This window comes from Micropterus dolomieu, linkage group LG09, assembly GCF_021292245.1.
Source record: "Micropterus dolomieu isolate WLL.071019.BEF.003 ecotype Adirondacks linkage group LG09, ASM2129224v1, whole genome shotgun sequence".
Lineage (NCBI taxonomy): Eukaryota > Metazoa > Chordata > Actinopteri > Centrarchiformes > Centrarchidae > Micropterus > Micropterus dolomieu.
In genome coordinates, this window is record NC_060158.1 from 19,189,109 (window position 1) to 19,215,387 (window position 26,279).

Consider the following 26,279-nt stretch of genomic DNA (forward strand, 5'->3'; position numbering starts at 1 on the left):
ATAAGTATTAGTGATATTTATTGATGTTTTTAAATTAAGATTATGTTTTTAGTGAGAAACTGTAAACATTCCATTAAGGCTTGAGTCCTTGATGCAGCGGCCGGGTATTTGCTGCATGTCATCCCTTCTCCCTCTCCTGCCTTTCCTGTCTTATTTTTGCAGCCGTCACTATCAAATAAAGGCAAAACAAAAACTACAACAATGTAGTGTACAAATATGTACAGTTGTTACATTTGCCTTATATATCATGACTACATTTGGGATTTTTTTTAAATTCTTTGCAGGCAAGTTTGCAGTGACAGTTTGAGATATTCACATTTAATTCAACTGCTGTGTTTTTTGTTTTGTATTGTTTTGTTTTTCCCAGATGAGAAGTGCCAACTTCAACATCGACCCTTACGTTCGTGAATTTGGAGTGATGGTTAGGGATGAGATGACGGAAGTAAACGGCCGCGTCTTACAAGCACCTTCCATTCTGTATGGAGGCAGGGTATGTTGATCACCGGTTTGGATGTGTTGATGGTGGCCTTGAGTTAATGTACGTTTCATGCATGTAGCTGCAACGCAGTTGTTCTTGGTATGAAGTTTTTTTTGGAATAGCTTAATCTTGTGTCCAGTGACTACCACTAATAAAAGATGCTGTCATCACAATTTGCAGAATAAAGCAATAGCCACACCAATCCAGGGAGTATGGGACATGAGGAACAAGCAGTTCCACACTGGCATTGAGATCAAAGTGTGGGCAATCGCCTGCTTTGCACCACAGAGGCAGTGCACTGAACTCCTGCTCAAGTAAGTAAAGTGCTCCAGCATATTGCAAATGTATGTCTCAACAGCTGTTTCACGTGCATGTTGGGGGGGGCGTGCATGTTGAGTATGTACATACTAATAGGTACCATTGTATCTGGGTTTCAGGATTTTCTTTTTTAGATGCATTGTGGTTTAGTGTAAACATAATGTTATATATACATAATGTTCTTCATAATTTTTCATAGTATTTAACACTCAAGGCACGATACACAACGTAGCTCAAGCAATATTAGTATTTTATTATTTAAGTTTTAAGCAGTTCACTACTGCACAACTTCTTTATTTTGCTTTGATGTTTGCCTGCCACTTCAGTGTCCAACGTAACATTCCCCAGAGAGTGAACACAGCGGGCAGACCATGACCGAACACAGCCTCCGAGACCGACAGAGGCCAGTTTGACAAGGCTAAAGCCTCGAATATACTCGGGAGCGGACGTGGACACGGACAGCTGCAGACCCCGCGGACGCGGACTATTTCTGTTTATACTACTTTCAGCAGTCAGCTTGGCGAACACGTTCCACACATGCGCAGTAGATTGGTTGTTGCCCTGGTCCCCACGCGTACCCCCTCTGATGACTATTTATTCATCACGCGGACCCTCGCGGCCGCGTAAAGTATAATCCTTGCCTGAGTCAGCTAATAGTATCGTTAGCTGCATGGCTAACCGAGCTAACTAACTACAGATACAGACCAATACAATTAGCAGAAGTTAACGGTTTAGCAAAAAGTAAAGCTCTGTCCATCAAGAAACTCTGTAAATCTCCTCAGTGCTATATTCTCCGTTGGTCTTTGAAGCTGTGTTCGGTCCTGTTCAGGCTGCGTTCACTGGGAGGCTGCTGAGCGCGTTTTTGTTGCCCACTCTCCCGGATCCGGTTCTACTTCCCATCATCATTCCCTGCTGGGTCCCCCCGTCCCTGGCCTGAAAACCTCCGGTGCTTGAGTTGAGGTGTAAACACTAACACTCCCCTGGTGCTCTGAGCTCCCAGTGCAGGCAGAGTCGGCTATGACCACTAGTTGCACGGCTAACTGAGGTAATTAGTCGGCAGCTAGTTAGCAGCAGTCAGTGGTTATTTCAGCAACAAGTAATGTTATCTATTCATCAGCAAACTGCATAAATCAGTTGAGACAACCAACAGTTACAATATTGCCTTTGGAGACATCGTAGGACGTAGGCAGAGAGGCAGCGGACTTATGATGTAGATAGAGCAACTGTCGTTACATTTTTATTGCAACCGCTAAACCTCACTGAGCTGTGGATAAAGACGGTTCTCACCTGTCTCAGAGCATTCACAGATCAGCTGAGGAAGATCTCTAGAGATGCAGGGATGCCCATCCAGGGTCAACCTTGCTTCTGTAAGTACGCCCAGGGAGCGGACAGCGTGGAGCCCATGTTCAGGCACCTCAAGTACACCTACCAGGGCCTCCAGCTGGTGGTTGTCATCCTACCGGGGAAGACGCCCGTCTACGGTGAGTAATCCACTCATTAGGGGTGTGTGACTCACTTTGCAGTTAAAAACACCTTAATGCTTCATGCATACAGGATACATGAGCTACAGTTAAACAAGCAAAGATGCCAAAAAATTCATGTCTGAAGTTAAAAATGAGTGAAGAAACAGCGCCAGGAGATAAAACACTGACAGCACCAGCCTCGCAATCTGCTTTGTAAGATTGAATCGCTAGAAGTGAATCAATATCCCTCACATGGATGTTGTCTTTTGTTGCTGAAAAGACGTTAATCTGCAAACTATGTCAAAAATCGGTTGCTGTTAAAGACCACAAACTAAGCTAAGAAAAGCTTTGGGAGTCAGCTGTCTATGATGGCCGTATGTCCACCAAAAGTACCGAGGACTTTTAAGTCCCCGGATCTCTTTTCAAGGAACTAAAAAAAATTTATTATGCTCATTGTTTGTGTGTGTTTCCACAGTGGTCTAAAGACCTGCGAAGATTAGGCAAATTAACCACCTGACGTAGGCTGTAGGCCTATACGCTGTACAAAGCAATGCACAGGCATCATTTATTAACCACTATCCATGAGCAAAATTTATGAATTTGATTTGAAGATAATGAAAAACTACAGACTGTGCTTGCCATTAAAAATAGCTTTTTTGTGTGGGAGTATAATGAAGAGACGCGTGATAAAGATTGTTGTTAATAACAAGCTGGATAAAGCCATCAAGTTGTTAAAATAACTCCAGCACAGAGAAAGCAACACAAAAATAAAATTGCGACAGTTTGGAAGTTATTCAAAGTTTTCCAGCTGACAAGAGAATTGCAGAACTCACATCTGTGTCTACCTGAGTGTCAGAGGACTTGTGTGCCATCTGACTGTGATTTTTGGGGGGTAAAATAAAAACCCTAGAACTAAATTTAGACCCGGGTCCATTCGGTCTCACGCGTAGCGTCTCTTCACGTTGCAGAAAATATCTAGATTTTTTTGTCAATATCACACACCACTCATACGTTCTGTTGTTCTTGCGTCTTTCATGGGGGACGTGATTTATATTTATCTATTTCTGGGAATGAAATCAGTGTGTCTTTCTTAAAGGCAAACATAAATAGCATTTGACTAAATAATAATACCATGACAGCATGCAATTTGGGTCAGTTTTAGTTGTTAAAACAGAAGCGTCCTGCTAATTGACATCATAAACCCTAGTTGTTTAAACTAAATTATCTTGTTGCCATGGCAAGGCGTTGCTTTAAACAAACACTTGTCCAAATCAGTGAGTATTTGTGTGATTGAGAGTGTTCCATTGGAAACTCTGGCAGTTGGGCTGGTATATCTGAACATGCCTGCTGCTTCAGTGTCTGCTGAGCAAGTTTTACTGTTTATGTTTCTGCTTTAGTAAATAACCGAAAGGAATTACCGGGAATACATTCTCTCTATGATTCTTCCTACCCACTCTCCCCTTCACTTCCCAACTCATTTAAACATCGGTGATCCCATCCCCTTTGTACACAACAACCAAAACAAAGTATTTAACCCTGTATAGAAAATGCATTTATATTACACTTTTTGTTGCCTCCAGTACCACATGGCTGTGGTTGGTCAGTGTACCTGTGTGCACTTGATGTGGTGCACCAGAACAGGGAGTCAAAACTAAAAAACATCAACATTATGTTTAATTAACTGATATCATCTTATTGTCCTGATGTGTTTTGTAGCTGAGGTGAAACGTGTTGGGGACACGGTACTTGGCATGGCCACACAGTGTGTGCAGGTGAAGAATGTTCAAAAGACAACACCTCAGACCCTCTCCAACCTCTGTCTCAAGATCAACGTCAAGCTGGGCGGTGTCAATAACATCCTCCTCCCACAGGGCAGGTTAGTGAAGATACTAATGAAATTAATCAATGTGTATAGCTTAGAAATCTGACACCTATCAACTGATATTCAAAATGTTTGTGCTGATTTTCACCTGTGTCTACACTACACGTTTTTATTCCAGGCCGTTGGTGTTCCAGCAGCCAGTGATCTTCCTTGGTGCAGATGTGACTCATCCGCCTGCAGGAGATGGGAAAAAGCCTTCCATAGCTGCTGTTAGTAACATCGCAACACAATGAAAGTCTACCCTTCACAAAATAATTAAATGGGGTGCCACAATCACCAATCATCTCTGCATCTCTAAACCATCTTTCATCTCATCGTTTTGGTTTTATTCCATGCTACCTACCTAGCAAAAGGTGCTCGCAGACATTGGAAAAATGTAATGGAGCCTCTGTGTGCTGGATGTGAAAATCGGCAAACACATTAGTCAGAACAATTTGACAAGTCGGTGAGATGATAGTATCTGTGTGTCTGTCAGCTTGTTTTAACTTCTACCTCTAGTAGCTCAAAATCAATTAATACAGCATTAATGAATAATTCTACTTTGAGATGAACTTATAAACTTATATATGTGGAGAAGACCAAGGCTTTCCAGTAGATGGTGGTGAAGAACAGTTTTAAAAGGATCCACGCGAATAGGTGGAGATTAACAAATATATTTCCATTGATAAATGATAAGTTGACATACAAATGACGATATATGAATTAAAAATTATAGATACAGTTTTACAGGTATAAATCTACATTTATTTGGGCATTGTGTTTTACAAGTTACATATCTTGACATTTGTTTGTCAAAACTTATGAGACCGTTCTAATCTCGAAACATTGGTCTTGAGAGCACACATGGCAGAAACTGTCTATTAGAAGGGTGCATGTGAATAAATTAAGACACATAACTTATTAAGGCTTCCTTTACTTCCTTTTTTCAGGTCGTTGGTAGTATGGATGCCCATCCCAGCAGATACTGCGCTACAGTCCGGGTGCAGCAGCACCGTCAGGACATCATCCAGGACCTGGCCACCATGGTGAGGGAGCTGCTCATCCAGTTCTACAAGTCCACACGCTTCAAGCCTACCAGAATCATTTACTACCGCGATGGCATCTCTGAGGGACAGTTCAACCAGGTGATACTACATATATCAGTTATGATGCAGAAGAATTATTTACATGTAAACACACACACACATTATTGTTTAGGCACTCATCATCTATGAAACTTTTCACCAGTTAATCTTCCATATCTTTTGACCTTTACATGCAGGTCCTTCAGCATGAGCTGCTGGCGATCCGTGAGGCCTGCATAAAACTAGAGAAGGACTACCAGCCTGGTATCACCTTTGTGGTCGTGCAGAAGAGGCACCACACAAGACTGTTCTGTATGGACAGAAACGAAAGGGTCAGTAATGTGTCATTGGTAGGAGTGGCAATTTTGGCAGTTTGTAACCACCTTAACTCAAAAATGAGAGAGAACAGAAAAGTGTTCTAAAAGTGAAACAGCTGTTGAAAAAGTTTGTCACGCACCAAAACTACAGTCATGCACTGATGGCAGCAAGCCAGCTGCTGCAGGTGTTTGTTTACTCTCTCAAGCAACGTCTCTGATCAGGTGACGAGTAGTTAAGTACACTAGCATTTAAATCCCTACTTGGTAACAGCATGCCCACATCTCGAAACTGACTTTTCAATAAAAACAAAACTTGAGCATAGGATAAGATTTTATGTTGTGCCTTTGTTTCCCACAAAATAAAGGATGTTGTCCAAATGTGACAAAAGCATGCTAATTCACTGAAGCATTTTTGTATGTATTTTCGCAGGTTGGGAAGAGTGGCAACATTCCTGCAGGCACCACAGTGGACACCAAAATCACTCACCCATCAGAATTTGACTTTTACCTTTGCAGTCACGCTGGCATTCAGGTAAGAACTGAATTAGGATCAACTGTAGTGAACTAGAAATAAGGAATTAAAAGTAATGGGCAGGTTTAATGGATTTTGACTGTGCGTGAAAAACAAGCTCCAACAGCAGACTGTTATTTCCCCTCGTGGACACAAAAGCAACACCTGTCATCCATTACCACCCCTTACAGGGTACCAGCAGGCCGTCTCATTACCATGTGCTCTGGGACGACAACCACTTCTCTTCAGATGAACTGCAGGTCCTCACCTACCAGCTATGCCACACCTATGTGCGGTGCACCCGGTCCGTTTCCATCCCAGCACCAGCTTACTACGCTCATTTGGTGGCTTTCCGGGCTCGCTATCACTTGGTGGACAAAGAGCATGACAGGTAAGGACTCTAAATCTGCGTTGGCCACTTTTTTTGAACAGCTTTGTGTAAATGTATTCTTGTAAATCGAACTTATGAAATGTTCTTGAAATCCCTCAACAGTTTTTTACACTTTTTCCACACCGTTACAGTGCTGAGGGCAGTCATACATCAGGTCAGAGCAACGGGCGTGACCAACAGGCCTTGGCCAAGGCCGTTCAGATCCACCAGGACACCCTTCGCACCATGTACTTTGCCTGAGAGCACAGAACCCCGGGTTGGGTTGGGTGAGACTGATGAAACACACTACCCCTCGCTATCTCACTGTCAGCTGTAGATAGCATCACAGTGGTTTCACATCATGATCTCCCTACCTAACAGACCTGTCAGTTACCCGTATGTCTACAATTGTACTTCAGCCCCCTACCAAGCCAGCTATTAGACTGTAAGATGCAAAAGAATCCCTCTTTTTAGGAGTTTGAGCTGGAAGAGGTTTTATTTACATGTTGTGCATTAGTGTGTGTTTGTATTAGTTGCAGGGAAATACGTTGCAAAGTATGAAAGGAAAAGAAACGTTTGTACACTGATAGATGAAATCGACCATTTCTAAACTAGCGGGCAGTATCATTATACATCGGGGTGATTTATAATTTAGAAGAAGCTGTTCAAACTCCTTCTCTCCGTGTCTATTGATGGTTAGGGTCTTGGTGCTTGAAGGGAGAAGGATCAAATTCATCAAAAGATGAGGGGGCTTGTTCACTGTTTATATGACTAAAGATTTGCTCCTCTGACAAACATTATTTATCAGCCAATCAAAGCAAAGTGCACTGATCAGAATGGGTACTTCAATCAGGACAAAAGTACTTAATATATTGAGGGTTGTGTGTGATTATTACTTTTTTTTTTTTTCCCCACATAGGGCACCATGTGATGAAAAGTGCCATTTGAGACGACCTTTCTGTTGTCACTTCTGTGTAAAACTATGAATTATTAGCCCCACATCTGCTGGGATTTCAGTATTTGTCCTTGATGACTAATGTCTATGTCAAATCTGGTGAACTTACTAAAATAATTCTTTGCATCAGATTTGTTATCAACCTTTAAACCAACTCTTAGTTTGTTCTAGAGTTTTTTTAGCGTTCGTCTTGAATGAACAGCAATTTTATCCTTCTCTGCCTCTCTTGTTAGTATGAACTGAAATAGTTGCACGACTAACCTAATTCCCATGCCAAGAAGTAGTGTATTGGGACTGGTTCCCAATAAGGACACCTTTCTAATGTACTCTGAGCCGTGTTGATAAAAGACACATCATGTAGAAATCAACATAGAGGGGAACTTGATGAAATATTTGTTTTTGTTTTTCCCTTTCGTTTTTTTAGTCTAATTTAATTTCAATCATTTTTGTAATGAATATGCATGTAGCTGACTCATGTTTTAGACATTTAGGCATTTGTGATAATTGTTTATTTCTTCCTTTATACACATTAACCCGACTTCTATGTTTTAATGTATATAGCAGCAGAATAGTGTTTTCTGCAGTGTCTTTGTCAGAGTGGGTTATTTGTGTGGCGCCTAGATATCCAGGCATTCGGTACAGTGGAGTGAAAGCTACAACATTTTTAGAGTTTAACTGATCGAAATTCCCTAAGAAAAACAAAAGACAAAACAACAAATCGTGTTTGCTCCAGGAACTGGGAGCAGTCGCAGCACAAAAGCTTGGGTTTTATGCAAATGACTTTTTGTGAGTCTTTATACTATATAGTAATGTTGGTAATAAGGTATATTTTGAATAAGCTTTCAGTGGAGGCTGCTGAAAATATTATAGAGATTTTTTTTAAATGACTGGCCCACATGTAGTCTAAATTAACACTATTTGTATACAGATTTTAAAATGCAAATATTTTCTTGCCTTCTAAGACTGTTACAGTCTTACTAATAATTATAGACATTTCCTAACATCCCACCTAAGTTTTACTACTTGTAAGTTAAGCTGGCGAATGTTCTTATAGTCTTGATTGGAGGAGTATATATTTTCTAACTATGCATAATTTTTAACCAAGAGATTTAGCAGTGGGGTATCTCACATGAATTTGGATCATTTGTAGAAGTAGATAATCAGGTTTTTTATTTTTTTTTTAGCATGTTGCATTTAGTAGCGTTTATTAGTGCTTATAAGCCTCTTCATGCCTTTCTAACGGGATGAAGTATTTATGTGGTCATTTGTAACATTGTAGATTTTATAGCCTAAAAAAATTGGGTGTATCCTTTATAACACACATTCTTTCTTAGCCAAACAAGATTACCAACTTTTACATGATTTAATATTCAAAAAACGTGGAAGCACAAATGGACGTCTTGATTATAGGTGCTAGAAGTTTTCACTGTAAACCACCTTAAATCCTCACTGGACTGGTCAACAAGGCTTCTTACTTGTATATTATAAAAAGATGCCTCATCATCTGGAGGATCTTCTCTCTCTCCCTTTGACGAATTCTCTGTGTTACCCTTTTTACTCATTACCTGTAAAGCAACTAGAAATCCGACTGACTGTGTTTGTGGGGCATTCTGAAAATCATGTACTTGATATTTACTGTTATGATGTCATTGTTCTTATCGGTGCTGGTCTCACAACATGTAAATTTGGATGCACTTTTGATAGCAGAACGTTCTACAGATGTGTGTTCCTCAGTCAAAGCGGGAGGCTAGGCCATATTGCGAGACACTGGTGTAATTGTATGGAAATGGCCGTGTGTTCTACCTCTTGTTACCTGTTTAAGTGTTATGGTAACATCACACTGCTGGCCATTTCTGTATAATTACCCCTGCTATCTATCTAATTGGCATTGTTTGAGTCTTGCATTGACAATTGAGGTTTTTAAAACGCTTGCCGAATGCGCTTTCTCAGTTTATGTACTTTTTTTTTCTTCATAGTTTCACTCAAACTGGTAAGAGAGAATGTTCTTTTTTCCTTATAGGGGTTTTGAGCGTTGAGCTGTACGACCAAATTCTGTGTGTTTTGTATTCTCTCTCTCTCACACTCACACACACACACACACACACACAGCTTTCCCTTATTTTTTCCTTTTATTATATGAACCAGTGAACTGACAGATTGATTTTCCACCTGAGCAGTATAACACCAAACTCAAAGCCCACATCAGGTATAAGTGCATATTGTTGATTTGGAGGAATTGTAAAGACACGCTGGTTGGTGCGGTTAGTCAGACTGTATTGTTTTTAGCTTACAAGTGACTTTAAAGGACCAGTGTGTAAGATTTAGAGGGATCTTTTGGCAGGAAAGACAATAAATAAGTTAGTAGTGTATAATCACCTCCTCTTCCATTTGCACAGCCATGTTTCTTGCAGTAGCCCAGATTGGACAAACCAAACACAGGCTCTACAGATGGCCTTTAATGAGTGTCACTGCCGCTGTAGGTTCTCCTACATTCTTTAAAGAGGAGGGTTAGGCGAGGGGTATTCAGTTGGTTGCAATCTGCATTTTCGCCACTAGATGCCACTAAATCCTACACATAGGCCCTTCAACAAAAAATAAATCAAGCACATATTGAAGTCCACATGAAAAGCAATCTGTAATTCAGCAAGGCCTTTGATCAGTTAAGTTGCACTACACAACCATGTCATTTTGCCATCATTCATTGAAATCTTCAATTCAAGTATAAGTGACTGGATGAGAACACATTAGTCTTAGGTTGAGTTTTGTGGAGACTGATGTCAGGTGGAGGCCAGCTGTTGAGGCTGCATGGAAATGTGAATGTCCTCGGACAGTCTCACATTATGTAGAAAGAGGGAAAGTGAACGGGTGTCCTAAAATGATATTGTGCTGAAATTCAGAACATCATGCTGTCTTTTTAGGAGATAGCTTTGTACTTGAGTTTTACATTACCTTTACCAGCACCTTAAAATAGCAGATCAGAATGGCATCGCTTTTCCTGGGGATAAAACTCAAACATTTTGACAATGTCTTTGCACTAAATAAGGCTCGACTTTTGTAGCTGTTTCAGCTTCAGGTGGTAGACTGGCAGCCTCTTCTTTATTTAGAAAGGAGCAGTTGGCATTGGTGACTTTTCAAAATAAACAGCTAACAGGCCAGAGAAAACCTCAGTGTGTGCACTTGCCAGTCAGAAAGAAACGCCACCTAGCCAACCAGCATTCAGCGTGTCGTCCTTCAGAAATACGCCTTTAAATGTTAACGAAAGATTGAAACTTGCACACTTGCGTGGGCGGGTTTCCTTTGTACAGTGATGTGTGAGAGAGATGCTTGATGCAAAACAAACTGACAGTGTGTTGAAAAGAGCTGATTAGCTGTGGACAGTAAGATTTGGATGCCAAGTGCTGTGTGAGGATGACGTGCGCAGGAAGGTTTGACATGATTAGACTGCAACATGCATAGAAAACAGTGCTTAAAGTAAGGCATTTTTATGCGTCACTCACCACCATAGGCTATACATATGAAGATTCAGAAGAGGCTTTTCCTAAATGAGCTAAATCAAGACTGTGTATGGAACAAACACATGAATACACCAGCCTGGATGAATGTGGCTCAGATTTACAAGTCTAGTGGTGCCCCAGGTGCTTAGTTAGGCATTCAAAACACCTGCAGTGGTAACCCTAATGACATTACAGGAGACCTTTTCTCAGATACGTCACCTCTGTTTGGCTGTTTATGGAGTGGATAAAACTAGGACAAAGCACATCCTAGAAATGGCAGGTTTGTAAACGAAATGGCATATCATAAGCTAATTTAATCAATCAGTTAATCTTATTTTCTTGATTGCGTTTTTCCTTTTTGTAAGTAGGCTAATGTTTTAAATTTCATGTTGAAAGAAGCTGAGATAAAATTCCTCCAATGTTAATGATCGGCCTGTTTACTTTTTTGCTTTTAAATGGTCTTGCAGTAAAGTAAAGCCGAATTTCAACCTCTATCAATTTCTAAACCATTACCCTCTGTATAGCAGCCTCTCTCCTCTCTGCCTCTCATCCGTCTCTTGTAGAGAAACTATTGTTGTTATAAAGAAACCTCTTGTAGAGTAGAACCTATTTTCCTAGATCCAAATAATAACAATGAATGTACTTGGCGCCTGCGTGGTTTGTAATGTTGTATAGGCTTTCCATCCAGTATATCTATACGCATGTTTGCTTCTTGTGTACAGCCTTTTCTTTTTCTTTTCTGATTTCTCCTATTTAAAGACTTTGATAATTGCAGAAAGTATTATGTTTTCTTCTTTGATATCATCAATTTTAGATATCGCTCACATCACCGCTGATATCGTTAATATTTTCACTGATTTACAGGAGATATACAAGTCTACAGCTGAGATGTCTTTCTCTGGATGTTGGCTACTGTAGTTTTAGGAGATAAATGTGTCACACTGGTGCAAAGGCTAGTCATCTTTTCTGTTCTGGCGTCATGCTTGTGAGGTGCTGTAACATAAGAGCTATGTGTGTATATATGATGGTTGCTTTGGTGTGTGATCTTGTTTGCCGTTAGATTTTTGGCTTTGCCCAACAGATTTCAGCTCACTAACTCATTAGCGCAGTGCCACTTGAAAGCAAAGAAGCTAAGGTTTTGTTTGAACGTTGCTTGTGTTTCTAACTTTTGGTGATTGTATTTCTACGCAGCCCTTTTTCCAGATTTAAAAAGTATCATTTATGATTTCACACGGCACTCAGATCCAGCTAACATTATTTTCCTGTTCCAATTCCTAGATACAACTTTTCTAAAGCATCACATTGTCCTTGCCAGTCAGTCTTTATCATGCCAATGTCCACCCAATTACCTGAAGCCATGTGACACTGGTGTGGTAACCACAAGGTCTTGCAGTTAAAGTTTGCCTATATTATTGTTATTGTTAAGGCTGAGTTATTGAGTAAAAATTCAAATGGGGCATTGGGAGACCCGAGGAAAGAACCATTACGCCTCATGTCCACCGCAAGCAGCTACGCCGCATTTTAGTTGTCACGTCTGGTCTTGGTTTCAGTGTCCCCTGGCGTTTTAGTTTTTGAAGCGTCTTCAAACTGTTCTTCAGCAGCCACGTTTACGTTGTTGTTAAGAGTTGCGGACATTTTTAGCAACGCTAAAGCGGCTGTACGGATATCAATGTTGGTTAGGTTGGTCTCGACTTAAATATCTAAGCAACTATTTGATGGTGATCCCCTGATCTTTCCTCTAGTGCCACCAGCAGGCAGTAGGCTTTCATTTGTTTAGTAAAATGTCTCAACATCGACTAAATGGATTGGCACAAAGTTTTTTATACAATCATTCTTGGTTCCCGGACAATGAGTCCTGATGATTCTGGTGACTTTTCGTCATGTACCATTATCGAGTAAAATTTTTTATGTGTCCAATACTTAAGCAAAACTAATGACATTTCTATCCACCTCAGCTGTACTTAGTGTTGTATGAAGTGTTAATTATCAAATGTTAGCATGCTAACACACTAAACTAAGATGGTGACATAATGATAGCATGGCTATAGACATTTGCTGCTCATTTAGGGTCAATGTGGTAAATACTTTGTAGCTGTAGCTCATTTTAATTAGGGCACACAGCATGCCGTCTTATCCTTGTGTTTTCTTTTGTGACAATTTTTGGTAATTCAGAGACACAAGCTGCTCTGGCAAAAATAGACCGAATACCAGAGCAGAGAAATCTGGTGGGAATGGGAACCAATAGTCTCTGGCAACCGCAACTGAGCCAGAACACGACGCAGCTGCGACCGGTGAACAGTTGGGGTTAAGCATGGGGCTGTAGTAGTTCATTTGACCATAACTGTGGAGAACTGAATCAAGCTTCACCAAACCAATGCCATCCAGCTGAGACTCATGTGGGTATTTTTGTATTTTCTAAGCATTTCTAGTCCTCAGAATGACTTGGCTTTTTATTTACCAACTTAGAAAAAAACTACCTCAGAGCAGTGTCAGGTGCTAGCTAATATTAGCACTAATTTATAACAGTGGTAACAAAAATCAAAAATTGTTGTGACCAAACCAAGGCAAGCCAATATCGTGTGAGAGCACTGTTCTTTTCTTTAACCTTAATAAATGGAAAACCAAGTAATCGTGTATGACTGGTTGGTTGCTGTAGTTGGTTACATTGTAGGGGACCAAATTTTTGGAATTGGGAGTCTCATTGTTTCATGTGAGTCCTTCATTTTTTTTCAAAAGACAGTGAAAAAAGCAACCCAGCACAATCTAGGACTCATTCATGTGGTGAAATAAACTGTAATCATGACCGGATCATATATCGACCAACGTGCCATCATACAGTAATTGCTATTCACTCTGACAGTGTGTTCATATTCTAGTAAAATGTCGGCGATATTGAGGAATGTTTTGTAGAGGGCGGCGAAGGTTTGTCAGAAAGATGTATATTCAGCAATAACGTTGGCGTGTGGGCTGTGGACTGTTGGTAATTTGTTTGTCTCTACACCAGTCTGTCGTCTCGACGCAGGTCGAGACAACACTCAATAGACATTTTGGACTTTTTGTCAGCAGGACAATACTATGTCTCAACATTTAGAACCAGCCTTTTGTGTTTTTGTTTCACCCGAATGTTGAAATATTAAGGTTTCATACTGGATAGAGCCACTCCACGTGATCAAATGCTTACATTTCTCTTCCGTGTTAACCCAGTACTGCAATAAAATCAGGACGCATGTCCCTGTCTTCTTTTTGGTTCATAAACGCTTCTCTTACGATTAGCCGGACTCCACGCCATTTTTGTTAAGGGTGTAAGATATAGTTTTGCATGCGACAATTTACAAAGGGAATATACACATTTGAACATACTTTACAATGTCTCAGATCATTGTAAACTTCAACAAAAAAGGTACATGTGTGGAAATTAACTACAGTTTATTGTAATTTAATCTAAACTGAAAACATCCAGTGTGTTTGTAGTCGTTTTGTGTGCCTTTTGTCGGATCGCTCTCTCTTCTCCATCGGCCCCAACATTGGGTTTGTGAGTCCTTTTCAACATAAAGGTTTGACAAAAAAAAATCAATTTTTAATTATCATGCATCCTTGCGTGTAGATGCTGCATAGAACGATCAGTATTTGTGTTTTGCACTTTCAAAGCAGTCTCAAAAAAATTGCCCACCTGAGGTTGGGCAGAAAGTAAAATAACTGACGAGGTATTTTATGCTATCAATAGGAATTATAAGGAATAATATGACTTTGAAGAGCTTTTCTAAAAAGGTTGATATATCTATATATATTCATGAAGTACCTCATAAGCCTGATATATGCTGCATTGACTTATTTTTTTTCTGTAGTGTACTTCATATTGTCCAATACATTTTTTAATTTTCCCCTTTTGGGAGGTTTGAATGTCACTACAGGCTGTGCACATGCCACAACCAGTAAATCCGATCGAGTTCTGTTGTAACAAAAGGAGTATGTTACATCTTGTGGCCAAACGATGATGTGTCATTTATGCAATTTATACGGAAATCTCATCAGAATATTTCTCAGTTGTAGCCACGTCATTTCTGTGCTCTGTCTTTTTTTTTTTTTTTTTTTTTTTTTCACATATTCTCTGTCTGTGTAGCCAAAAATATCGGGTTTAGCTGACGAGGAGTTGACGTGCACCAAGCATCCTGCGAGACTCTGTGTTATAACACGACTGTTGACTCAGGTATTGTCGTGAAAGGGCTGTATCTGCTTTCTGTGTCCCTGTCCCAAACACCCCCCTCCCCCGGCACCTTTGTCTTAAAATAGCCTTAGATCTACACGTGAGGTTCCTATTTGGCCTTAAAAGTTGAACAAATTATGCACTACAATTTCACAGACTTGACGGAGAGCTCGATTCCTGTTCAGACACAGTTTTTATTTTATTTTTTATTTGTGAAGAATTTGTGTCGTTGCCATGTTATCTACCTCCTATGAATGTAGGGGCTGTCCTGGAGTTGTAGTCACCTGCAAAACCTTTTTTTGATTTTCTTGCTCATTGAAGGAAAACAGACAATCATCTGTAGATTCTTGAGAAATATAAAATATAGTCCCCTATTCATTCATACATAGAACTGATTCCAGGACACTCCGTTGTTCTTGATGTTTCTTTCCCTCATTGGCCATTTTCATTTTATACATTGTGCTTTTTATTTTATTTTTTCATTGTAAGCCATGATGGAGAAGCAAAGTGACCAAAGTCTCTTGGCAAAGGCAGCCCTGCACAGCTGTGTGAATTCAAACCTCCCATCATTTGTGTCATTTTGAGCTCAGTTTTGAGTTGTTTTTTTTTCTCTCTCTCTTTCGTCTCCCTTATTTAAACCACGACATGCCAAAACTGAATTTGCTGTCATTCCTGTTCTGGTGAGGGTCTTTATGTTGCTCATTTAATTTGTTCACATCCACTGCTAAGCTCCTTGTTGTTGTTGTTGTTGTTGTTGTTATTGTAAAGTTGTAAGCTTTGATTTCTATTTTACATTTCCTTATTTTTGTTAACAAGTATGCTTACAGAACACAAGATATGCTGTAAACCCTGTTAGGACATAATGTGAATATGTATCACTTAATATAGTTCACTCTTTGGCTTGACTGTAAGTTGCGTTAATTAATAAAAATGTTTAAAAAAGATTTCCTGTTGTAACTTTTCTGTTCCAAGAATTTTCACAATGTGACGTTTTATGCTCAGACTGAAACAGTTTGCAAAATGTCTTTTTACACCAGACGTTTTCACTTATCAGATGTAGTAAAAGCACAGGTGTTACCAAAAGCATTAACAAAGGTGGCGTTATATTCAAGTGTCCTAGAAAGCCGTGACAGTAAGGCAGCGTTCACGTACCCGGACTGCGAAACTGAAGCAGCTGAATGGTATTAATCCATTATTTATTTTTCTATTTACGCCTGTGCTTTTCCTACTGTGATATGTCAAAACGTTCTCTGTGAACAGGCCTATGTGCTGTGTCACTTATAGTGGCTTACTTTCCACTGCAAGTAAAACAGATGTATGATGACGTCGCGTTATGGCAATGTACATTTACTTGGAAAATGGTAATTAAGGAAAGTGGTTTGTGATTTTCCAGGTCAGCTGGGCGTATTAGTATGAAATAATTAACACTGGAATGACAGTTTTTTTTTAAATTTTTTTTTTTTATCATTCATAGGTTAGCCTAGTCGACTATCACAAAACAAAATGTCAGTTTAAATCAGTCCAATATAAATGTAAATCATTATTGGACATTTTGCCCTTACAAAATGATATACTGCAGTGTCTGTCAGGCATATTAGCACATATACAAATGAAAAATGCACATTAGGAAGGACTTGTGCTGCTGCATTAATGACTACGTAGTTGTTATTGACCACTTTATCAGATAATCTGTAACCCTCTGTCCGGCATCAAAAAGGAATTGAGGCAAAGTCACGCCTTTTTAAATATAACCACACAATGATTTCTTTGCGATTAGGTTTAAAATTATTGAAGGGTCAGCTCACCCAAGTTACAAATGTTCTCAGTTACTTCTTGTGGTCTGTAGCCATGCAGTTAGGTTTGGCTTTATTTGTCCAGGTTTCAAGGTTAACTATATGGACAAAAGTATGTGGACAACCCTGTGCAAGCAGGGCCCTCTTGTCCAACATTAGTGTCTGACCTCACAAATGCTCTTGTGGATGAATTGGCAATAATTCCCACAGACACACTCCAAAATCTACCAGCTACCACTCTTCTGGGAAAGAAAGCCTTCCCATAAGAGTGGTAGCTGTTAGAGCTACAAAGGGTGTCCCAGTACTTTCGTCCATATAGTATATTTCTTGGACAATGTTTTTCACAGAAAACACTTGAGGAACCATTGTTAATGTTATTAGTAACACCTGTGTTTTTACTACTATGACGAATCAAGATGTCTGCTGTGAAGAAGGCCCCTGGAGAGGAATGGAATTCATTGGGTGGTGCTCAAAGCAAAACAACTCTTCCAGAAATAATGTCCAGGTTACTCTGTTACAGTTTTCATTGGAACCATCCTCGTCTCATTTCAAAAACTAGCAAAATAATCCTTTTTGTACCTTCTTTTTAAAGGAAAGCAAACATAAACCCTTAAGTGTTTTAATTTATAAAAAGAATCCAATCTCCTTAAATGTTTCCTAAACACAAGCGGCCAAACAAGGACTTGGCTTAAATAAAATACAGTGTAAAATATGCAAAAATATTATTGAAATCTGAGACAATGAATAACAAAGACTAAGAACCTGACCAAGCGTTTAATTACTTGATAGTTTTCTACACTTGGTGCCACAGACATGTCTATATAACAAAGTAGGCAACTGAGATTTGATACCCAGCTTTATGTCAGTAATTGCCAGTAATTTATCTTGTAAAGTAACCTATACATTAAAATGATAGATGTGACACTTGGTGAGGTTTATTAAAGTTTATTTGTCATAACTTTGCAGTTAAAATGTAAAAACAAATCTCTGGACATGAGGTTGATGTGAAACCATTTCAACAGGCAGTCGGGCTCATTCTCTAAAACTTGAAGGTAATTCATCAGGGTTTTAAATGTATTTCCTGAAGTTCAAGACAGGTTTCAGAACACTTTAAATGGCATTGTTTGAAATATGTTTACGTGATTTACAAAGTTTAAGACAAACTTGTACTAGTTTCACCTTTTGCTCTGCTAGATGCATTTACCACCCAACGTCATTTGTTAAATTATACATTTATATTATAACCTGTAGTTGAAATACCAATCAGATTCAACATTTATAAACTTTATTTGGAGTATGATCAGGGCTTTGGCATACTGCAACACTGAAGATTAGGACCATACGGAGGGAGTGAGTTTGTGCCACATTCACATATATAAAACATTAACAAATTGGTTTACAAGACAGTAAAGATGACAGTGTTGATGGTCATACTCCAGACAGACAGGCTGATAACAGGATTATAAAAAATCAAAAGGATCACGTGTGACAAACACTACACTATAAATCACCACACTGATGAATAACTTAGTATAAGTACACAAGACTGGACAAAAATAACGGACAGTGTTTGATCTTGGAAAAGTACATTATAAAGTTGTTTGTCTTGTACATACTGGAGGAGTTGTGCACAAACGGGCCTTCTAACGTCTTTATTTCTGCCCAGTTGATCCTGTGGAGGACACTGACAGAAGAGTTTAGGGGCAGCTACTTCAAAACACTAAAGTTGCATGGAAGTGAAAATAAAACAGCTACACAGGTTGCTCAGACATAGCGATGATGTGTGACCCTGACAGGTTTCTTGGACGATGACCGCTCAAAGATCCTCCAATCCATCTCCTTTCCTTGTCTTTATATCGGAAGCTCGGATGGTGATCATAAATCCTGGGTGTCCATGAAGAAAAACTGTCAAAAACACTTAAAATCAAGGGAAATGACAACAAAATAAGACGTGTAACTAAGACAATAAATTAATGTAAAAATATGGTCCATGTAATGTGACCAAATTTTCTTTGTTTCATTCTCACTGGAATTCCACATTGAATAGAAAGATCTTTCATAAAAAGTTATAAAATAAATAAGCACTCTTTCCCTTTGAGTTCTGAGTAGAAAAAAAGTTGCATGGCGTGCAGGCCCAAAAGGAGGAAGAGCAATTAGAGATGTTTTTTTAATTACTATTTAGTATCTCTGCCCTCTTATCCTCTTTGGCCTTTGTGGTCAGAAACACACACACACACACACACACATGCTGGTGGATCACTGTGTGGCCCGCTCAGACTGTAGCTGGTTCTCAGTACACCCAGTTCACCGGGACCCACTGGGGTTCACTGCACAGTTTGTCCACGGCAGCCTGTAACGTCTCGAAGGCCTTGTCCAGGTTGTCGTTGATGATGGTCAGGTCAAAGTAGTGGCTGTAAGCCCTCTGGATCCGGGCACTCTCATCCACCGTCTTCCTCAGGTCCACATCCTGCCAACACACCAAGGACAGGTGAGTTGTGGAAACCTATACAAGCTATAGACGCGAGATACCCTACACGCATGAGAATTAGTGCTCAAAGTCATTGAAGGAGTCAGCAGGCAGGTGGGCCAATAAAAGCTTACTGAAGAAAGGAGATGTTGAGTATTGGATTTGAGTTGCTTTCTTGAGGCATTTTGCATCTCCAGAAGGAAAAAAAAAGAAACAGCTTTATATTTCTATGCCAGTACATTTCGGAAGATATTGTAATGAAAAAAATAACAGTCCTCTAGATCAGCGGTTTTCAAAATTGGGGGCATAGAACCAATGCAGGGCGTGAATGACCAGGGGAAAAATGTGGAGTATAAGTTGAATGATGCATGATTTATGTAGGGAAATGAAAAAATAAATTTTTCTGATGCTATCGTGCTGACCTGAATCATTTCTTTTCTCCCCCAATATTGTTAATGATTGAAAAGAATTCAATCCTTTTACGGACATGTATTTTTTTCAGCTTTTGAAAGGGGAAAAAGTTTGATAACGACTTCTCTAGATTACAGTTTTTCCTCAGTTGCTTAAACACTATAAGCAGACTTTTGAAATAAAATTTCAAAACCATAACACCATTTTTCAATAAGTACACCCATATCCCTTCATTTCTCATTGCCTACACCATGTAGTCATTGAGAAAGCACTGACATTCAATATTGTTCACTCAATCAGCACAGGTTGAGCTCAGTTAGCACAAAACTACCCAGGTGGAAACAATACAGTCAAAATTTGAACACACCTATCAGAACCTTCAATAAATAGATTAAAGGGCCAGTCAGTTCATTCAGTTTTGCAAAAAATGGACCCAGAGAAATCTGAAGGAAGAGGTGTAGGACACCAGAGATGAGGAGGAGGAAGAGCAGTATGGAGAGAGGTAAGAGGTGGCGCAGGAGTTGGAGAACAAGAATCTCTGGCCTGTCCCAGACCAAAGGCAGGATGCTGGGGCAGAATAAGTTGTTGTTTGGTGTGTAGTACTGTACATTACACTAAGGAATAAAAAAAGTGCAAATGTTTACATTTGCTATGTCTTTTGTTGTGTTCATCATGTGAAAAGGTTTTTGAGGGGGAGAACCACACGCAACATTACTAATAACCAGTTTTTGTACTATTGTTTTGAATTTGTTTCACCAGTGTTAAACTGTGTTGTAGTGTGTGTGTTTCTGAAGGCTTGTGTGTTATGTCTGAGTTTGGGTTTTCAGCAAGATTGAATGGTTTTGAGTGGAGAGCTTCATTTTGACCTGGATGTTGGGTGAGAAGTTGTGGATTCGTGTTTAAAATTTCAAGAGAAAGAGGCATTATTAAGAAATGTGTTTAAGCAATTGAGAAAAACTGTATAATTTTACATAGAAACATTACAATGGTTTCTGTTGTTATGCAAATCCATGTTAATGTATCAGTCATAATGATCTAATAATATAATAAACTGTGAAAGGAGCAAGCAAAAGAGTAATTTTGCTTTTACTTCTAATACTTTGTCAATTTTGCTACTTTATCTGCTAGTTTTACTTTGTATGTAGGACTTTTACTTGTAAATGAGTATGTTTACAGTGTGGTACTGATAACTTTAAAGTTCACTTGATTATGATGCCTCTTGGTCATCACCTCTTGGGGATATGGATGTGTGAATGTATAATCAGGCCTTCACATGTCTGATTTTCTTTTTGGATGGCTCAGTGTGGGTAATGGTGCATGGGAGTCGTTAACCTACCGTGAGTTGCTTAGTGGTGATGCCTGCGTCCACCACAGCTTTGTGCATGCCCTTCAGAGTCTCAAAATCGGGCGCTGCAATGAACACCACGTAAGGCATGAACTCCGCAGTTTTCAGTACCTTCAGAGCCTGAGGAGAGGAGAGACACAGCCATGACACAAAGAATTCAATAATAATTTTGTAAAACTTTGAAAAGATTTCACTTTGAAATTTTTCTAATTGCCCAACCAACCTCTCATGTTTATGTCAAGGGCAACTGGATTTGATTACTCTCATGTTTATAACTTAACACCTGACAATGCTGCCAAATGTTCTCCCTGAACAGACCCTCAAGACTGTGAAATATGTGTAGACGTATTTCATAAACCCTCTTTAAAACTTTTACCCTTTCAAAAAAAAAAAACAACCCTGATCTTACCTGAGGGTTGACATCCAGGATGCAGGTGCGTCCTGTGGCCACCACCTCATGGATGGACTCAATCTTGGTGCCATAAAGGTTACCGTCGTACTCGCCGTGCTCCAGGAACCTGCCGGCCTTCACGTCCACCTCCATCTCTGTCCTTGAAGTGAAGTGGTAGGAGTTGCCCACCAGCTCATCGTCCCGGGGCCGCCGTGAAGTGTCTGGCAGAACAGTTTAAAAGTTCAGTCTTTTTTGTGTGTTAGGGTGTGACAGAATTTAGAAATACATACCAAAACCAAGCATGACATACATGGTATAGTGGTGCCAAAGCGCGTGGGATGGAGCACCATCAGTCTGTTCTTCAGGCTGCGTCGGCCCACGCCCTGAGCACCTATCAGGACCAGCGTCTTTCTCTGGAATGCTGGCACCTTTGCCACTTCCTCATAGATCTGCAGCTCATGTCTGTCAAACTCTGTTTAAAACACATGCACGATTATTATCCAGTGAATAAAAAGATACTTAAGATGTCAGATAAAAATCAAAAACATGATAAGTCTTCTAACCTGCATTCTTGGCCGTCAGATACATCATCTTCTTCTTCTTTTTTCCAGCTATGGTTCCACAAAGGATCCCTACAAAAAAGTGGAACATTTCTGCGCTTGCATATTTGTGCAATTATAGCATTTGGCCAGAAGGGGGCAGGTGTGGACCATTTTCCAAGTGTTTGAAACATTGGCTACCCTGGCCTTCTTGCCTGTTGTCACTGCTAAAAGCAAAAAGTGACAAAAGGTCTGGCAGCCAACCAGTTGACAGACTTTAGGCCAATCCATGTTTCAACAACAGCATTGCTAAAGAGAGAAACAGACACTTTTGGATGTTTTAACTCTAACCAAATGCACACACCGACATACCTGATCCATCAAAGTCTCGAGGGACAAAGGCTTTCCTCTTCTCTTCTAAGAACTGACTGGGTATCAGTCCTGTAGCTCCACCGACCACTTGGCATGCCTGGCACAGATTACAGATCACTTAAATAAAGTCTTGAAATCTTTACATGCCTGTGATTTTTAATGACGGACTATCAAAGGAAAGAAGAGGATGAAAGCTCACCTGCCACCAGTTGGGGTCCTCTCTGTTGACAATCTGAAGGATGTCGCCTTTCTTGAAGGCCATCCCCGCCTCTCGACACGGGATCAGGTTGTCATTGGCTGGGTTGTAGTCAAAGTACGGCCGCACATACACCTATGACAAACACATGCACAACTTTGAGTCTTTGCAGGAATGAATTCATACTTATTTGAGGGTTTGTGGTCGTAGGAGAGTTTTCCTCGTTTAAAAAAAAAAAATTAAGGAAAAGACAAGAAGGTTGCGGATGAGGCACACAGAAATGCACATATTAGAAAAACAAAAGACTTAAGCTCAGCATGCTGTCTCACACAGTGACACAGAAACAGTGGCTCATTCACACCCATTACGTCTAACATCCCGCACTGCACCCAACACAGCTGTTCACGCTGCGCCAATGGTGGAGGCTTTTGCCAGGAAGGCTAAGTGCTCTGGCCAGTGTATTAGATTAAACAAGCAGCCAGAGGAAGCAATAAAACAAGCCAGTAAAATATACTGTGTAGCACTGCCCTGAGCCACAGAGCACGATGTGATTTTGTATTATGTCTCATTCAGTTTTACTGCCATTCATTCAATTAAGCATTATATGCATTTCCAAGTTTATGTCCATAAACTTCAGGATGCACAATACCTTCAGAATATTTTTACTCAGGAGCCATAACTGGATAATTTGTAGTACATGCATGAGGGAAAATATCTAAAAATATCATAAATGACTACTTTCCATGTGAGGGAGCATGAGATTACAGGAAGCATGTGTGTTTGGAGTGTGTGTAAGAGACAGAAACAACTAGTGTGACCTAGAAAGCATATGGAGTGTTATTAATAGGGCTCACAGGGTTCACATTCCTGTGCAGGGGATTGTGGGAGGGCTGCAGGACAGATCACCAGCCGTGTACCACTGGCCAACATCTGCCACTCATTACATAAGTGTGCGTGTTTGTGTTTACATTATCATTTCATTTGACATTTCTGTATGTGTATTTCCACCTGTGGAGGTGCAGGAGCGTCTCGGTAGCTCGGGAGTATTTTCAGTGTGATCCCTCCGCTGCAGTCTTTGAGCATCTCCTGCAGCTCGGTGGGGTTGTTGCCTACATCCTTCCCGTTCACCTCCTTTATGATGTCGCCCACGTGGAGCAGACCCTGTCTGTCAATCATGCCGCCGTGAAGGATCCTAGCAATGACCAGGTCGTCTTTCTCTACGCGAAATGTCACGCCCTGAGAGGACGGAGAGGACATATTTTTGTCTTATGATCCACACACCCCGTTTCATTCAACTGCTCCCATCCAGCGATATCCACATTCTCACACACACACACACACACATCCCAAAATGCACACTCAGATTGTCTTGCTCTGCTCACCAGTGGCTCTCCGGCCTTCTTTCGGATGCCAATCATGCGCACAGCATCAGCCTGCATCAGAGCGCTGTTCACCGCCGCATCATTGGCCGTCTCAGTCGGGGGCGGGACTTCGTAGCACTTAGAGGCCACCATGTCATGTGCCTCCAGAAGAGACTGAAAGAAAGAGAGGAGGACAGAGTGCGAAGTGATGCTTAAAGGGATAGGAACTGTGTAACATCTGAAAGATGAATAAGCACAATCATCCTCTTACAAATGAAAAGTAGAATTATTTTGCAATAAAATGCACCATTGATCAATTAAATACACTGATTTTGCATTTACAGGCTTACTTGGTCTGGTATGACCAGTAGCATATGGCGGATAATGGTAGCTAACCTAAGAAAAATAATGCTGTGTAAATAAAATTACTGAGTTAGTTTGCGGACCGTTATGCTGTTTTAGCATTTAGCTTTATCCTGTAATTGTCACTTGTGGCCACAGTGGGCACTGTTTAGCAAAAGTTATATAGGCTCAGTGCAAAACTAATCATCCCATGGCTCAAATCCCAAATATGGATTACCACCACGAAATCTAATCAATTAATTCTTGGTTTGCAGACTACCCATCCTCCAACATGCATCCAAGCCTTTTTTTTTAGACGCTACCAGCACCACTTTTTAAAATGTCTTTCCAACTATTAGACACTTTCTTGGTAAAGAAAACAAGCCTGTAAACTCACACAGTCAATATGTGATGTAATATCCATTTACCTCATTTCCCCCCCCCCCTCTCTCAGTAGGTCAAAAGGGTCTTATCCTTCTGCTTACAGCACAAAGGGAGTTGATTGGTGCAGAGGCTTTGCTTGGCTCAGAGGTCTAACTCCTATTGGTCCAGCCTGTGTAAACCCCTGGTAGGTCCAAGGATAAAGTTAATGTTCCCCTGATGCACGAGGACGGGATCCAAAACATCATCTCTGTGCTACTGTAACTACAGTCAACAAATTGCAACGCTAGGTTCGGTCTACTATAAACTTCTGAATGAAAAAATATCATTAATATCTGAATTCTGGCATTAATTTTGTTCCAAAAAAGGTAGGCTACTACACTCATAATTTAAAAAGCTATTGTGAGATGGCTATAGGTTGAATTACTGTCATCAGCAATGTCAGTGATGTTGAAAGCAAAGAAGTTGCAAAATATAGTGAATAAAAAGTGTTTTATAGGTGCCAGTATTACAAAACTGTTACCTGTAAATTACTTCCCGAACTGTGTAAATATTCAATCCACTGGCAGGACAATTGCGTCCAGTAATCATGCCTGTTTTACCTTTACCTGTGTGTGCAGATTGAGTGTTTGCTCCGCCTCACCTGAAAGTGTGGCTCCTTAAGAATCCTGGACAGTTCGGCCGCGCTGTCATCTTTAACCTTGAGATTGCTGATGTCGCCCAGGATCTCCGTCACCAGCTCCACATTGTTGTCCTGCACTGCCTCCAGCTTCACTTCCTCCAGCTGTTCGTGAGCCTGGGGGAGACAGAGAAGCTCAGGGAGGGCAGATGGAGAGACAATAGTTGTGTTTTGATCTCTTATGACTGTTATGTTAGTATATTTGGATGTGTGAATGAATTACGTAAAGTGACTTTTGTTGCGCAGTAGTGAATGCAGACATTCTACATATAGGTAAGGGCTGACTTACTGTAGGATTATTTTGGTCTATAAGCAAGATGTTAAAAGTCAAAGGGTTGTTTGTTTATGTTTAGTCAACTGTCATCTCTACAAGTTTCAGCCCTACAGGGAGCAGTTAAATTGTGGAAAATGACTTCCTACAGCAGTGAAGATGCATGTTAGAACGGTTTGTGTGCAGAGAGGTTGCAATGTATGCACTGTCAGTAAAAGAAAAGGAATAGGAAGTGACTTGGTTACTGACATTATGTATGCATTTGTACAGTCCCTCTGTGTGTGATGCACTGTGCACTATGTGTTAGTCAAAGCCTTACTGTACTTCAGCAACTCAGCCACAGCAAGCAAAGCACTGCTAGGAGCAGTGAGGGTGAGGGGGCTCGGAGCTGCCTAGCGGTTAGTCTGCTTGCTGCTCCTCACCCCGAGCTATGTATGTGTGCTACCTTAGCCAGGGAGCGTACAATGGGACTTTCCATGATGCCGCGCAGGAAGAGCAGGTCGATGTCTTTGGCACCCGTGGAGGTGGGAAGCTCACCCAGATTATCCAACACCTGCTGCATGGCTGGATGGAAGAGACAAAGATGGGGGGGGGGAAGAAAGAGAGAGAGAGAGAGAGAGAGAGAGAGAGAGAGAGAGAGAGAGAGAGAGAGAGAGAGAGAGAGAGAGCGAGACA

The 26,279-nt window shown here is 40.4% G+C and overlaps 2 protein-coding genes across 7 annotated transcripts in view; one reads left to right on the plus strand and one right to left on the minus strand.

Moving 5' to 3' along the window:
* The window catches only part of ago2 (argonaute RISC catalytic component 2), a 27,087-nt gene extending 11,087 nt beyond the window's left edge, over positions 1-16,000 (plus strand). For all 3 annotated transcript variants that reach the window (XM_046057722.1, XM_046057723.1, XM_046057725.1), the window contains 10 exons: positions 368-490; positions 659-792; positions 2,093-2,277; positions 3,976-4,135; positions 4,260-4,350; positions 5,071-5,265; positions 5,403-5,537; positions 5,953-6,054; positions 6,225-6,424; positions 6,556-16,000. In XM_046057722.1, coding sequence (XP_045913678.1) covers positions 368-490; positions 659-792; positions 2,093-2,277; positions 3,976-4,135; positions 4,260-4,350; positions 5,071-5,265; positions 5,403-5,537; positions 5,953-6,054; positions 6,225-6,424; positions 6,556-6,664 — 1,434 coding nt within the window. In that variant the 3' untranslated portion in view covers positions 6,665-16,000. The remainder of the gene's footprint in view (positions 1-367; positions 491-658; positions 793-2,092; positions 2,278-3,975; positions 4,136-4,259; positions 4,351-5,070; positions 5,266-5,402; positions 5,538-5,952; positions 6,055-6,224; positions 6,425-6,555) is intronic.
* A 1,778-nt stretch (positions 16,001-17,778) lies between these two features.
* Positions 17,779-26,279, minus strand: part of pals2b (protein associated with LIN7 2, MAGUK p55 family member b) — a 23,726-nt gene continuing 15,225 nt past the window's right edge. For 2 of the 4 annotated variants that reach the window (XM_046059065.1, XM_046059063.1), the window contains 11 exons: positions 26,068-26,168; positions 25,298-25,450; positions 23,953-24,105; positions 23,579-23,806; positions 22,574-22,705; positions 22,375-22,471; positions 22,027-22,095; positions 21,774-21,935; positions 21,482-21,684; positions 21,064-21,192; positions 17,779-19,316 (listed from right to left, as the gene is read on the minus strand). In XM_046059065.1, coding sequence (XP_045915021.1) covers positions 19,140-19,316; positions 21,064-21,192; positions 21,482-21,684; positions 21,774-21,935; positions 22,027-22,095; positions 22,375-22,471; positions 22,574-22,705; positions 23,579-23,806; positions 23,953-24,105; positions 25,298-25,450; positions 26,068-26,166 — 1,602 coding nt within the window. In that variant the 5' untranslated portion in view covers positions 26,167-26,168 and the 3' untranslated portion in view covers positions 17,779-19,139. Of the gene's footprint in view, positions 19,317-21,063; positions 21,193-21,481; positions 21,685-21,773; positions 21,936-22,026; positions 22,096-22,374; positions 22,472-22,573; positions 22,706-23,578; positions 23,807-23,952; positions 24,106-25,297; positions 25,451-26,049; positions 26,169-26,279 lie in introns of all 4 variants that reach the window. The other 2 variants (XM_046059064.1, XM_046059062.1) reach the window with 1 other exon arrangement.